Source organism: Coenobita brevimanus, chromosome 100, assembly GCF_032717465.1.
Source record: "Coenobita brevimanus isolate Jiangsu-jjx chromosome 100, ASM3271746v2, whole genome shotgun sequence".
Taxonomy (NCBI): domain Eukaryota; kingdom Metazoa; phylum Arthropoda; class Malacostraca; order Decapoda; family Coenobitidae; genus Coenobita; species Coenobita brevimanus.
Window position 1 is genome coordinate 1,805,923 of NC_137053.1, and position 15,600 is coordinate 1,821,522.

The 15,600-nt window shown below is 45.1% G+C and overlaps 1 protein-coding gene across 1 annotated transcript in view; it reads right to left on the reverse strand.

Moving 5' to 3' along the window:
- Positions 1-15,600, reverse strand: part of LOC145414559 (uncharacterized) — a 160,340-nt gene that overhangs the window by 14,253 nt on the left and 130,487 nt on the right. The window contains exon 5 of the mRNA XM_080284078.1: positions 8,459-8,700. Coding sequence (XP_080140204.1) covers positions 8,459-8,700 — 242 coding nt within the window. The remainder of the gene's footprint in view (positions 1-8,458; positions 8,701-15,600) is intronic.

Here is a 15,600-nt window from a genome sequence, read left to right on the forward strand (position 1 = left end):
TTTTCCTGTTTATTTATTTACTCATTTCATTATGCATTTACATTGTATTGTTTGAGGACTGACAAGTGGCTCAGGCGTTGATTAGAATATTCAGTTAGAGATGTGTGTGTGTGTGTGTGTGTGTGTGTGTGTGTGTGTGTGTGTGTGTGTGTGTGTGTGTGTGTGTGTGTGTGTGTGTTATGGGGAGAAGGGGAGGGGAGAGGTAGGGATAGGAGGTTATAGAAGGAAAGCGAGAGGAAGTGAGGTGAGTGCGAGATGTGGAGGTGGGGAGGGAGGGGAGGAGATGCGGGAGGAGGAAAAGAAGATTGTGTTGGGGGGAAGGCAGAGGGGAGTTGAGGGAGAGTGAGGGTAGGGGATTGTGGGGTGGAGAGACGGGGAGGGGTGGTTGTGGTCTGGTCTCCCCCACAAGGTGTCAACAACCACAACACCTCCTCAAATTACCCTCTCTCTCAACAGTCTCTCGCCGAGCAGTATTCTCGTTTGGGCCAGGAACTTAACAACTCTCAGTCAGTGATTTATTACGTACATTACACCTTCGTACTGATTTTTCATGCTTCGTGTATCTTTATATTATCAGCATAATTTGATTCAGTAAAAAAAAAATGATAATATTGGATGTCTTATGGCTGAAACAAAATTAGTATTGTAATCCAGATAATACCAGACCATTGAACTTAGCTAAGAGTGAGTCATAGCAGCCTGAGAGTGTTAATATTTGCACCATTAACTCTCATGAATGGGACAACTCTGGAACTCACTTTCAGTCAACGCCAAACTATTTATTTCCACTGAGAGTAGGTCACAAGAGCCTGGGAGTGTTTTTTTTTCAGGTGTAAGGAGAATAAATCACTAACTAAGAGGTGTTGCCAGGTTTCCCATGCCGGAGAGGATATAGGTAATAGTCCCACACCGCAACTCACCACTTTGGCACCAGGGACCCCAAGACAGACGGCCCCCTGAGTCCCCCAAGGTCCTGTGTTAAGGGATAATGGATACAAAACTGACCACTAAAGACACCTCAAACGTACCGGGGAGAGGAGGGAGGGGCCGGGAGGGGAGGGGAGGGAAGATAGAAGTGAAAGGAGGGGGGAGGGAGGGGAGATGAGGTAGGAGAGGAAAAGGAAGGGAGAGAAGGTAAGAGAGGAAGAAGGAGAGGAGGAAACAGGAAGGAAAGGGGAAGGGATTAGGAGGAGGTAAGAGTCGAAAGGGAGGGGAAGGAAGGGAGGGAGGAGAAATAAGAGAAAGAGAGGGAAGGAGAAGAGAGGGAGAGGAGAGAAAGGAAGAAAGGGAGAGGAGAGAAAGGACAAGAAGGAAGGGAGAGGACCTAAGGGAGGCGTTCTGTTAAATGTCCAGGGAAGTCTGAGGGCTGGGTTTGTACACTTGTGGTCAAAACACTGGGGCAAGTGTGGCCAAGTCGAGGGGGAAAAAACACAGCCATTTTTCTTCGACTATTTTTGGTTTTTATACATAACTTTAGTCAAAATAAAATTACTATGATGACGTTAATCCCTCCATATCATGAGGTTCTTTTCACTTCATATGAGTACCTACCATTTCCAAGTGATTTTTTTCCTGCATGGAGATTGTAATATGACAAGGATATTTTATTGACTCTAAGCTGAAGGAAATTACCTGTTAGAGCCTAATTAATTGACGTCTCAGGACTGAAGGGGTTAAAGGTAATATTAAACACCGTGTAACTTTTTGTCTTATTTCTTTTTCCTTGTCTCAAAATCCTCAAACTTTATTATTCTCTCTTTATCTTTTTTTCCCTTTCTCTCTTGCCCTCCATCTCCATCCCCTGTTTTCATGCCCTGTTAGTCTCTCCTTCTTCATTCTTAACCATCATCCTTCAAACTCATGCCTAACCCTCACCCTTAACCCCCATTTCTCACTCTCCTCCTCACCCCTTACCCCCACCCTCATCCCTCATCTCTAACCCCCCTCACCCTCACCCTTAACCCACATTTCTCACTCTCCTCCTCACTTCTTACCTTCATCCCTCATCCCCTCTCCCTGATTTCATATCCCTCACCCTCGTACCCTCACCCTCATCCCCAGCTCACTCTCACCCCCATCCCCAACTCTCATCCCACTCCCATCCCTCAACTCTCACCCTCACCCCATCCCCAACTCATCCTACTCCCATCCCCGACTCTCACCCTCACCCTCACCCCCATCTTTCATCCCTCAACTTTCCCCCTCATCCCTCAACTCACTCGCCCCTCACCTCCGCCACCTCCCACCCAGTTCGGCTCCACCCTCGCCCATCACCTTCAATAAAATTCCTTGAGGAGGCGGCAATAAAGCATCCGGCTCCGTCTAATAAAGCTCGATCATTCCCTGCCAAAGAATCCCGCCCCGACCAGCTCCAACCATCCTTAATACCCCGCCAAATCGGAAAATACACTCACGCGCGCCCACCCGAAATGACCCAAAACATTGACTTCCCTCTTAACCCCTCAAAACAAAAAAAGAGAAAAAAAAGAAAGAAAGAGAAGGAAAAAAGAGAGAAAAAAAGGTGGACGTTAAGCAAAGACTGACAAAAAATGGCAACTCAGGTAGAAAAAAAATCAATAAAAACAGGTGAACGTAAATTAAAGACTCGCATAAATAAAATCACACTCGTATAAACAAGTGAACGCTCAAGCAAAGACCCCCTCCCTCAAAAAGAAAAGAGAAGACAGGGGAGTAAAAATGAATCCACAAATGTATATGAGAAAAAAACAAAAAGATTTCTCCTTGTTTACCTCTTAACAATAACCACACAAGAGACGAGGAGAGGGAGGAAGGGAGGAAAAAAGAACGCGCCTCAAAACACGGTCGGTATCTTTAGAAGGGGTGAAGGGTTTAGTGGGTAATTTGGAGTGAGTGGGAATATTACATTGATCTTAAAACAAGCCCCGACACCTTAGGCCATGCTCTTGCCAACCTGCAGGACCCTGGATTTGCGGGCAGGTAGGTGGGTGGGTGGGGAGGAGGGCGAGGGGAGAAGCAGAGAGGTGGGTAAATGAGTGTGGCAGAGGATGGCGTGTGTATGTGTTGATGTGGAGATGTGTAAGTGGGTGGCTGGATAGGTGGGTGGGCAAGGAGATGAGTGGAATGCTGGTAAATGGATGTAGAAGTGAAGTGGATGGCGTGTGTGTACGTTGGTGTGGAGATGGGTGAGTGAGTGAGTTTGGGTAGGTGGACGAGGAGATGAGTAGAGGGGTGGGTAAATGGGTGGAGAACTGGAGGGGGGACGTGTATGTTGGGGAAGAGATGTGTCAGGTGGAAAGATGATTGAGTGGATAGGTGTGGATATGTAGGTGGGTAGGTAGATCAGAGGTGAGTCAGTAGGTGGGTAGAGGCATTGGTAAGTGGTTGGGTAAGTAGATAATCAGGGAAACGGAGTCGATGCGTAAGTAGGTGGGTAAGCAGGTAAGCGAATAGGCAGCTGAGTTGGTGAGTCTATGGGTAAGAGAGAGACAGGTGTAATAAGGGATGGGTGTGTGATTGCGTTAATGGGTAAGTAGGTAGGTAGGCAGGTAGTAGGAATTTGAGTAGAGGTGTGTGTGTGTGTGTGTGTGTGTGTGTGTGTGTGTGTGTGTGTGTGTGTGTGTGTGTGTGTGTGTGTGTGTGTGTGTGTGTGTGTGTGTGTGTGTGTGTGTGTGTGTGTGTGTGTGTGTGTGTGTGTGTGTGTGTGTGTGTGTGTGTGTGTGTGTGTGTGTGAGAGAGAGAGAGAGAGAGAGAGAGAGAGAGAGCAATGAAAGTGAGCAGGTGGATTGGGTTAGAGTTAATATAAAGGTACGTTACGAAGGTGAATAGATAGATAGATAGACAGAGAGAGAGATAAATGAGAAGTAGTGAATTATATGGCTTGGTTATGCAATGGTGGTGACAGTTATGGTGATGATCGCAGTGGTAATGATGATGGTAATGGTGGTGGTTTGATGGTGGTGGAAGTGAATGGTGGTAGCTGTTATTGGTGGCAGTGGTGGTGGTGGTAGTGGTGGTGGTGGCAGTAACAATAGTGGCAATGATTGTGGTGATGAAGATGGTTGTGATGATGGTGCTATGCTTGTTACGGTGATAATTATGATGATCTTTAATGATGATAGTGTTAGTCGCTGGTTATGTTGGTGGTGATGACGCTGATGATGGAGACGATGATGGTGATGGATGGTGATGGTAATGGTGATGATGATGGTGATAGGGGCCTCTGCGATGGTGGTGAAGACAGATGGTGGTGATGATGATTATAGTGATGGTGAAAGTGATGAAGTATGACACCCACGGGGAAATTTGGCGAACGAAAGATTACGGTAATACTGAAAACGCACGAAGAGGAAAAAAATGACGAAGGAAAGAGGAACTGGTTTGGTGAGAGAGAGAGGGAGAGAGAGAGAGAGAGAGAGAGAGAACACCACCTTGCACGAAAAAATAAACACAAGAAACAGCAGGTAAGATTAAGGAATTGAGTGTAAGAGAGAGGAAAAAAAAAAAAAAGGAAAGGAAGACAGAGGGAAGAAACTGCAGAAATATGCAAGAAAATGCCTAGAAGAGAAAGAGAAAGAAAAAGAGGAAGGGGGGGGGAAGAGAGGAGAGAGAAAATAAAGACAAGAAAGAGCAAAGGACGCGAAGAAGCAGAGATAAAGGAAAAAAAAAAGAGGAGGAAAGAGAGAGGAAGCAGCAAGAGACACAGACAGAAAGAGGAAGAAAGAGAAGAGAGACAGAGAGAGAGGACGAAAGAGAGAAAATGGGAGGGTAAGAAAGAGAGGAAAAAAAGAGAGGAAAAAGGAGAGAAACAGCCAGGGAAAGGGAAATAAAGAGGGGAAAAAAATGAAAGGAAGAAAGAAAAAGAGTGTGTGTGTGTGTGTGTGTGTGTGTGAGAGAAAGAGAGAGAGAGAAAAGAGAGAAGGAGAGGAGAGAGAGAATCCCGCCTCGCATGAGCTTGGCCGTGCGCTCTCCTCCGCGGCTTATCATTACCAATTTTCCGGGCAGCATATGAGGCGGACCAAAAAAAAATAATAAAGGAGAGAGAGAGAACTATGCGCCGTATAATGTGACAAGTGATGCGACTCCCAACCCCCTCCCTCATCTCCCGCGGGGGGATTGGGGGATTGGGAGGCTTGTCCATAAAGGGGACTGGGATTGGAGTGAAGGATAGGGGCTTGGGGAGAAGGGTGTGGGATTTGGGGTGTGGGATTGGGATTTGGGGTGACGGATTGGGGTGTGTGATTGGGACTTGGGGTCTGGGATTGGGATTTAGGGTGTGGGATTGGGGTTTGAGGTGAGGGATTGGGGTGTGTGATTGGGATTCGGAATGAGGGATTGGGATTTGGGGAGAGGGGTGTGGGATTTGGGATGAGGGATTGGGATTTGGGGTGAGGGACTGGGGTGTGGGATTGGGATTTGGGGTGAGAACTGGGATTTGGGATGAAGGATTGGGACTGGGGGTGAGGGATTGGGATTTGGGATTAAGGATTCAGATTGGGGGTCTTGTTTATAAATGAGATTGGGGTGGGAATTGGGATTAGAGACTGTATTTATGAAGGGGATTGGAGATTGAGATGGTATTTACAGAGAAGATTAGGGATTGGAGATCATATTTATAAAAGCATTTTTTATTTTGAGGTCGTTTTTATGAAGGATTTTGGCTAATTTTTACGATCAATAAATATGCATAGAAGTTAATTAATATTCCTTTACAATTAAGGTCATTAAAAAGTCAGGTAGAAACAGGAATAAAAAAAAATACGATATAAAATAAAGGTGTTAATGGGAGTGGAAAATAAGCAAGTTTTTTTCCCCTAAAGGAGTAAATACCATAACAATTTTTATCATCCCCCTAAATCTTAAGTTCTATATAAGATTTTTTGCCTATTTTTCACCCTTATAGCTATCACACACAGTTCAAAACCTATTTAAAGTGAATATTAATGTGAAAAAATATGAAAAACAAAAGTATTTCTCGTAATTGTAAACTTTTTTGGAGACTTTGTTATCTTTAAATTTGGGTATATTTGATAAACAGGATTCCCGGTATCATATAGTACCCCATTCCCTCCACACTCACCCCCCTCCTTGTCTTCCATCCCCACCCTTCCCTCCTTCCTTATCCTTCCCCCTCCTCCTTCTTGCCCACTCCTCCATTGCTTGCACTCTTCACTCCCTCCTTCCACTTTCCACTCCCTCCCTTCCTTTCTCCTTCCTCACTTCCCCTTTCCTTCTATACTTTCTTTCCTTCCCCATTCCCTCCTTTTCTTTGCCCACTCACTTCCCCCCTTTCTTTCTTTCCCCTGCTTCCTTCCACTCCCCCTTCCCTTCCCCACTCCCCCTTTCCCTTCCCTACTCCCCTTCTCCTTCCCCACTGCCCGTTTTTCTTCCATTTTCTCCCTCCCCATTTCCTCTCTCATCTTCTCCCCTCCCTACTCACTTCCCATCTCTTCTTCTCCCCTCCCTACTCGCTTCCCCTCGCTTCTTTCTCCCCTCCCTCCCTTTCCTTTAAAAATACAGGCCACACCGGGGAGAGGATCATTTAGACGCCCATCCCCTCGTCCTTAGCCTCCCCATCCCCCCTAATTAAGGAGTGCGGGAGCAGTAATTACCTACTTAAAGAGGGACGTATGAGCAGGTGGCCCCGTCTCCTCCTTGCGGTAGCCAATCACGCCCCTTGTTCCAGATTTCACCCAGGTAGTTCCAGGGAGGAGGTCAGTTAAGGTCATGAAAGCCTAATCACTCAGTTCGTCCAATATTTACACTTACTGATCACCCAAGTAATTATCTTTTTATCCTTCGTATCAACCACCCAATTCGATTTTTTTTTTCGATTTTATTTATATCAATTACCTTTCCCATTCCACTCCCAATTTATCGATCAAATAATTCCCTTATTTTAATTAACAAACTTCCCCACCTGATTTCATATTTACCATCTCTGACTTTTTTTTTTTCCTTATTTACATCGAAGAGCCCCCATTCTACTCCAAATTTACCATTTAATTTTTTTTTCTTATCTTTATCAGCCATCCCAATTAATTTCCCAGCTTACCATCACTGGATTTTTTTGTCTTTTTTCCCTTATTTACATCAATTACCCATTCTTTTTTCCGATTTTCAGTCCTAGCATTTATTTTTCTTGTTTACATCATCCACTCTCATTCAAATTCTGCCTTAGCCTCGTTCGTCCAGGTATTTAATTCGTCCAATATTTATACTCTCGATCGTGTGTGTGTGTGTGTGTGTGTGTGTGTGCGCCCCCATTTCCCCTTGTCTTTAATTTCCCCTCTTCTGTACCCCTCACACCTCACATATCATCACAAATTTATATAAGAAATTATCATCCACTCATTTACAATCACGCATCTCCAGGGGACCACACACATTTTCACGCCATCTTTCTAAATCTTCATCTAACATTCATTTTATCATTCTTCTGTCACTCATTTCGCCTGACTCATCTTTCCCTCCCTCTGCCACCCCATTCATCTCCCCCATTCCTCCCTCTCATCTCCATTTCATCTTCCAATGTCTTTATCCAGCACTCATTTTCCATCCCTCATTCTCTCATTTCACCTCACCCATCTTTCCCTCCATCTGCCACCTCATTCACCTCACCCATATCCCCTTCTCATCCACCCCACTTTCCTCCTTCACCCATTTTGAACCCCTCTTTTCCCCGCTCACAGTTGAACCCCCCCTCACACCTCATTATGGTGCCCCTCCCTCATGTGAACCCCTCCCCTCCCCTCGACACCTTAGTCAGAACCTCTCACTGCGGGTATGATGAACGACGCAAAACAAGGGAGTTCTTTAATATAAACTTGTCAGCTAAAGATATTGTCTGAGAGAGAGAGTGAGAGAGAGAGAGAGAGAGAGAGAGAGAGAGAGAGAGAGAGAGAGAGAGAGAGAGAGAGAGAGAGAGAGAGAGAGAGAGAGTATTAAAGCATCTCACCTCCTTGACTGATCATTAATCTTTTTATGAAGGAACAGAAAAGGGTATGATTTTTTCTTTTTTCTATTTTTTCGTCACCTACCTTACTCCATCAGCTCAATTTTCATCCTAATAAACAGAAGACTCTCTAATATCAATATCTGCTCCTTGTACTTCTCTAATTTGGCTTATTGTGATAGAATTTTTAAGGAATTATAGTGTCGCAAATGAAATGTAAAACTTACCTCTAGACCTCTGTAGTTTAGTGGATTATAGTGCTCCTGAATAATAATAATAATAATAATAATAATAATAATAATATAAGAAGTAGAAGAAGACTGATATTAACAGTATTAGTATTAGTATTATCAGTAGCAGTAGTGGAAGTAGCAGCAGTAGTAGTAGTAGAGGTGGTGGTAGTTGAAGTAATAGTAATAGTAATAGTAGTATGTAGTAGTAGTAGTAGTAGTAGTAATAGTAGCAGTATAGCAGTAGTAGTAGTAGTAGTAAACATCATCACCACCATCACCACCCTCAACTCACCTCTCAAAATCCGTAAGCCTGGAGGAATCCCTGAACCCCTTGGCGAACGGATTGCTGTCTATCTTGAGTTTGGTGATGAGCTGGTTCTGGTAGGCGGTGACGGCGGTGAAGACACACTGGGGGAAGATGTAGGTGCGGTGGTCCTCGTTGTCCAGGTTGGTGATGGGCTCGTGGGGCAAACCGTCCTTCAGGCGAACCAGGTGGATCCTTGGCTGATACCTGTGCATCGAGTTGAGCACGATCTGGAGGAGAGAGGAAGAGGTTAGGTGTGTGGGGGAGGAATGTTGATGGTGATGATGATGATTATGATGATGATGATAGAGAGAGAGAGAGAGAGAGAGAGAGAGAGAGAGAGAGGGGGGGAGGAAGGGACAAGGTAATAAGTTAATAAAAAATAGAAAATGCTGGAGAAAGAGAGAGAGAGAGAGAGAGAGAGAGAGAGAGAGAGAGAGAGAGACAGACAGACAGACAGACAGACAGAAGATCGCAAATTCTATCACCACAATAAACAATATCCCTATGAGGCACAGAAACCGTATTCATAGATTTTTTCAGCTTAAGTTGGGTGAGAAACTACGTGTATGTACCTCAGTCTTTACCTGTATACCTACCAAGCACTGCACGACCAAACCAGAGTAAATATTAGAGTGAAGAATATTAGCGTGAAAAATTACGACCACGCAAAATTATATCCGACAAAAATTCACCGCTGACCTCCAGACGATTTTATTAAAGAGCGATTCATGGTAACTTAAGTGATAATAATGGTACCATAATTTCTTCCATGATCGGGACAAGTTTATTTATTCCAGGTGACACCAGGTGATTTTATTCAGGTGGGAGCGAGTCAAAAGAGTTAGAGAGTTATAAGATCCCCTCTACTCCTTTTACTGCAACTTGGACTAAAATTGCCGTCTCTGAATCATTAATGCTGAGTTTGAGCAATTGGTTAACTCTGGAGTGTGGCCCCAGTCACGAAGAAGTGTTATGGGAAGGATGGAGAAGCCTTGGCATTGTCCTTTTGTGCCACTGAGCGACGTGAAATAAGCGGCAAATGGACGAAAATCTGGGCCAAGTTAGAGTAAAAAGTATAGTCCCCCTCGAGCGTTGTTGAAGGGGGGACAAGTGGAGAATGAACTTGACGACTTTCCTGCTAAATGAGACGGAACTGTTTGAGTGGGTCCTCCTCTTGGTGTATCGTGCCCATCCCTCTCCTACGCTCCTGACATTTGGGCGTGGTGGCCGCATGGGAGAGATGAGGAAAAGGGGAAAGGAGGAAATGGAAACGAAGAAAGGAAAACTGGGAAGTGGAGAGGAAGGCGAGACCGAAAGGGAAGAAAAGGGAAGAACAACATGGGGAGGAAGAGGAAGTGGGGAAGGGAAGCGAGGGAGCGAAAATTGGGATATGGAGAGGATGGTAGGAAACGGGAGGGGAAGGAAAGCGTGAAGGATGGAGGAAAGAGGAGTAGGAGGAAAGGAAAGAGGAGACTGGACAGTAAAATAAGAAAGGAGGAAGGCAAGTGAGAAGAAATGAGGAAAAAGGGAAAGGGATGCAAAGAGGACAAGGACGGTGCGAGGGGGAAATGACGAGAACGAGGAATGGGAAAAAGGAGGTAAGAAAGACGAGGAAAACAAGAAACGGAAGAGGGGAAGACGAGGATAAGAGAAAAGGAATTGGGGAGATCAAGGCGAAAAGGAAAATGAAGTGGGAACAGGATGACAGAGAAGTGAAGATGAGTATGAAGTTATCGGAAGAAAATAAGAATGAAAAATGACATAAAAGTATCTAAAAATATACACCACAAGACTAACTGAGAGAGAGAGAGAGAGAGAGAGAGAGAGAGAGAGAGAGAGAGAGAGAGAGAGAGAGAAAGAGAGAGGGGGTGGAGGAGTGTGTGTGTGTGTGTGTGTGTGTGTGTGTGTGTGTGTGTGTGTGTGTGTGTGCCGAAAGAGAGGATGTTGTCAAGATGGGCTATTTCACGCCAAATGGGGTCTATAATTTCTCGGATTTTGTCGGCGGAATCGTGGCAGTTGGCGATAATATTCACCTGGGGATAAAAACTCAAACGAGGCTGGTGATGCTGGGGTGAAGGTTGGCAGTAAAGAAAATGGAAAGGGGAGAGAGGGGGCACTGACATCAACAATCTCATCTCAACCTTTTTTCCTTCGTCCTTATTATTTTATCTTACGTTTATGTCATTATTTACATTCAGTTTTCTCCTTAGCTGTTTTCATACACACTCTCTGTTTTTATGTTTCATTGTTTTGAGTTTTCTTCGTTTTCAGATCATTTTTTCCATGCAGTCTCTGTTGTCACGCCTCACTTTTACATTTCCAAATCAGCAGCCTCCTCCCCAGCTCCAACGACTCCCGTCCCCTTAGTGTTTACTGTATAACCTTCCTTACAACAGTCTCGAAAGGACTAATAGGTCTGTTGCTGTTTGCTTTCCTTTGTACTCCTTTGTATTCCCACTACAGAATCCCCCACCCACACTTACATGACTCCCCCCCCCCCTCCTGCGTACAAATACCCCATCGCTCTCCCCTGCAAACTCTCTCTCCCACCTGCACTCCTTCCTCACTCACACCAGCACCCTCCTCTTCTCTCCATCTTCTACAATTCCTCCATTCCCTCCCGCAAACTTCTCCCCCTCCCCTTCCCTCCATCTTCTTCTACACCTCCCTGCCCATCCATTCCCTCCTACGACGCCCTGCCCAACCTCCCCTCCCCTCCTTCCCCTCCCCTGTCTCCCCACTACAAATTCCTCCTCTCCCTCCACTCTTACAAACTTCCCCTCCTCCCTCCCCTTACAAACCTCTCCATCTTCCTCCTCCTCTCCCTCCTGCATCCTCCCCATCCCCTCCCCCTACAAACCACTGCTTCCTCCTCCTCCTCTCCCTCCTGCATCCTCCCCAGCCCCTCCCCTCCCCACCAGCGGGCCTCCTCGTTCAGCCAGGCTCCCCAAACATGGCGAGTGGATCGAATGCCGTGATGCGTCTTTCCCTTAATAATAAACCCAGAATTATGGTGATTAACTGTCATGAGGCAACGCGGGCTTGATCTGCGCACGAACTGGGAGGTCTCTCTCTCTCTCTCTCTCTCTCTCTCTCTCTTATGCACAGTTCTTCTTCCACGCATGCGCACTCCTTATTCTCATCAGATGACGTTGCTCCACACCAGCTTTTCCATACTTTACTCCTTTCATTCTGTCTTGGCCTAAAATTACCACCCCTCTACCTTGAATGCTGAAGAGTAACAATAGATTAACACTAGAAAATGATGCTAGTCATGAGGAAGTGCAATGGGAAGAATGGAGAGCCGTAGTAATGTATTTTTCTGCCACTGAGCTTCATAAAACAGGCTACAGAGGGACGGAAATCCGAACCAAGTTAAGGTGAAAGGAGTATAGCTTATTTTTCGCATATTAATTATTGATGTTCTTCTGTACGTTATCTATACAAATTATTTCGATATATATGAAAAAAAAATCAGTAACTTGCTAGAAATTATGAACACTAAGGCTTCTATTAAATTTTTCAGTTGAATAAAATCGTCTGGCGATATCTGATATAGAAAACGAGCTGTCCCTAAATTTAAACGGTTAACTATACTATTATTAACATTTAGGCTCCTATGACTAACTCGCTGGACTAAAATCGCTTGGGGTCCAGCTAAAGTAGAATGTTAGAGTTCCCCCGAAAATATAAAGATTATGGGGTAACATGCAAAATAAATCGCTATGGAAGAGGTGATAGGCAGTCTCTCAAGCCGGCGAGCATAGAACATAATATCATCCCATTTTCCCCATGTCGGGAGTGTGTTGCTCTGGCATGCTGGTGTGTGTGTGTGTGTGTGTGTGTGTGTGTGTGTGTGTGTGTGTGTGTGTGTGTGTGTGTGTGTGTGTGTGTGTGTGTGTGTGTGTGTGAGAGAGAGAGAGAGAGAGAGAGATGCTGAGAGGGCTAAGAGCTGTTTAGTTTCCCTCTTGTTTGGTAAGGTCGCTGTTTGTATACAGAGCGTCAGTGTCGGCAGGTCCAACGTCAAAACAAACACACACACACACACACACACACACACACACACACACACACACGGGAGGGCGGAGGTGCGCAAGACAGTGAGTGAAGAGAGATGGTTACGGGACTGTGGGAAATTAATCACCTAAGTCCCATCCCATCCCATCACCTCCCCATTACCACATACATTTTTTTTTAAATCTATGGCGTTATTTCTTGCCTCTTTTTCCTTCCCATTCCGCATTCCCATTCATCTCTGTCTCATTTTCGTTTTGGTGCTCCCTTCCATCTGTCCAAAATCCTCATCTTGGCATTATTTTTATTTTCAGGGAGTGCATTTTTCACTTCCCTTTCCCCCCACTCAGAACTCCCACTCTTTCTATGTGTTTTCCTTGTCTTACACCCCTCTCACACTCCCCCCCCCATCACTCAACCCCTCTCATCCTGTCCCATCACCTCTAGTTTTATATAATTTGTGTTTTAGTTTTTCATTACCGTATTTGTTACCTTATTTCCCCTTTTTCTTTATTCATAGTTGACAGTTCCTCCTTTGCTCATTTCATTTTTCCCATCGCATCTTCTATTTCCTCTTAATCTATGGTCACATTTTTTTATACATTCCCTTCCTTATTATTTTTTTTTATGTCTATTCAAAGTTTTACGTCCATCCATCCCACTCCCTCTTTCACAGCCTGTCAGTTATTCATAGTTTCTCTTATCTTTTATATTCCTTCCTAATCATTCCCTGCTTCATATTCTCCTCCTTTCTCTTCCTTCCTCCTCTCTCTCTCTTCCTACTCTTCAGCCCTCTTTTCCCGTTCCTCTTCTATCCTTGTCTCCTCTTTCTTCGGCCTTCGTTATTTCTCTTTCTCCAACCCTCTCACCCTCTCCTTTATGATACCTATCCTTCCCATTCTTCTCCTATTTCCATTTAGTTTCTCCCATTTTCTCCTCCCTACAATTTTCAGCCTTACTTCTACTTATTCCTTCGCTTTCCTCCATCCCCTACCTCCCTCACCTATACTTCTTCCCCACTTTTTCTTCCTCCCTATTTCCCTTCTTTCCTCCCTTTTCCACCCCTTACCTTCCTCCCCATACATCTCTCTCCTCCCCTTCTCATGTTTCCCCTTGTCTAACGCTTTCCCATCCCTTTCCTCATTTTACTCCTCCGTTACTTCCTTTTTTCTCTCCATCTTCCCTTTTTTTTCCTTCCTCCCACGCCTCATTCCTCCGCCTCCTCCTCCTCCTCTTTTCCATCTTCCCATGCTTATTCCTCCTCCTCCTCCTCATCATCATCATCATCATCAAAATCATCATCATCATCAAAATCATCATCATCCTTTTCATTCTCCTCTTCCTCCTCTGATCTTTCCTTCTCCTCTTCCCCCTCCTCCCCCTCTCTTCCTCTTTGCTCCCCAACGATTCCCCCCTCCCTTCCCATACTCCTCCCCCACCCCGGCCTTCACCTGATAGCTTTACTGGTCCTGTTCCATGAAGGTTGGGGGAAGCATCAGGGTCTTAATTAACGAAGGAGAGGAAGAGGAGGGGACGGGAGAGTGATGAGGGCTTGGAAGAAGGGAAAGGCGAGAGGGGAATGAGAGGGGAGGGAAGAGGAATGGGCAGAGCTGGAGAGGGGTGGTGGAAGGGAAGAGATAGCTAAGGGGAGAAAGGAATAAAAAAAGAAAGGAAGGAAAGAGGAATCAAAAGAGAAAGGAAGGAAAGAGGAAGCAGAAGAGAAGGAAAGGGAGAGAGGAGGTATAGGAGAAAGGGAGAGAGGAGGTAGAGGAGAAAGGGAGAGAGGAGGTAGAGGAGAAAGGAAGGAGAGAGGAAACAGAAGAAATGGAAAGGGAGAGAGGAGGCAAAAAAGAAAGGAAGGAAGGAAAGGGGAAGTAAAGGAAGGAGGAAGTAAAAGAGAATGAAAGGAAGAGTGGATGCAGACGGAACAGAGGGAAGGAGAAGGACGGAAGGAGAAGGACAAAATGATGCAAAGGTGGGAAAAAGAAGACAGGAAAGCTAAAAAGGGAGAGAAGAACAGAGGGAGTAGAATATAAAGTGAGGAAAAGGAAGGGAAAAAAGAAGAAAGAGAGAAAGGAAGGAAAAGGAAGGAAGAAAAGAGAAAGCAAAAGGAAGCAAAGGAATGCGAAAGAAAGGAGAATGACGAAGGGAAGAAAAACAGGAAGCAGAAGAAAGATGAAGGAAGGAAATGAAAAAAGATGAAGGAAAACAAAACAGAAGGGAATGAAAAGGAGGGAAGGAAAAGGGACGTGGAAGGGAGAGAAGGAAAGAAAAAGGAGTGGAAGGGAAGGTAAAGGAAGAGAAGGAGGGACCTCAAGAAAAAGAGTAGAAAATGTGTGTCGATGAAGCTTTTGTGGAGGTTGTAGTGATTATGATAGAGAGAGAGAGAGAGAGAGAGAGAGAGAGAGTTAGACAGATATATAGGTAGACAGCAATAGACAGATAAATAAACAGATTGATATATAGATTGCTTCGGTTAAACAGATATATAGAGTTAGACAGACAGACAGCGAAAAAGAGACAGATTGAGAGTGGTATAGAGTTTGAGAGACAGACTGACAAACAACCAGGAAAAAAGACAGAGAGAGAGAGTGGTATAGAGTTGGAGAGACAGATAGAAAAACAATCAGAAAGACAGAGACATAGAGGGTGGTATAGAGGAAGAGAGTGTTGACAGAGCATACCGTGGCGAGTGCTGGTGGGCAGGCAGGTGAGGTATGGGCGTGTGGCGAGCTACCTGATGACGCTCACATACCCCCACCCCAGCCACGCACCAATTTGTCACACACCGCCAAATAGGTTAGAGAGAGAGAGAGAGAGAGAGAGAGAGAGAGAGAGAGAGAGAGAGAGAGAGAATGAATTAAAACGCCAAAGAATCAAGAACTGCAGCATATAGCGTTTTCTTCAATGTAGCTACTTATGTCGAATGAAATACTAACGTAGAAATAATAAGAGCGAATATAAGTAATGACACGGGTATTGGCACAGGCACTGGGAGAGAGGGGTAGGGAGGGATGGAGGAAGAGGCAGGGGAGATGGGGAGGGGGTAGGGGGGCATAGGGAGAGGGAGAGGGGTGAGGGGGTGACTGACGACATGAATCTCCCCCGACCAC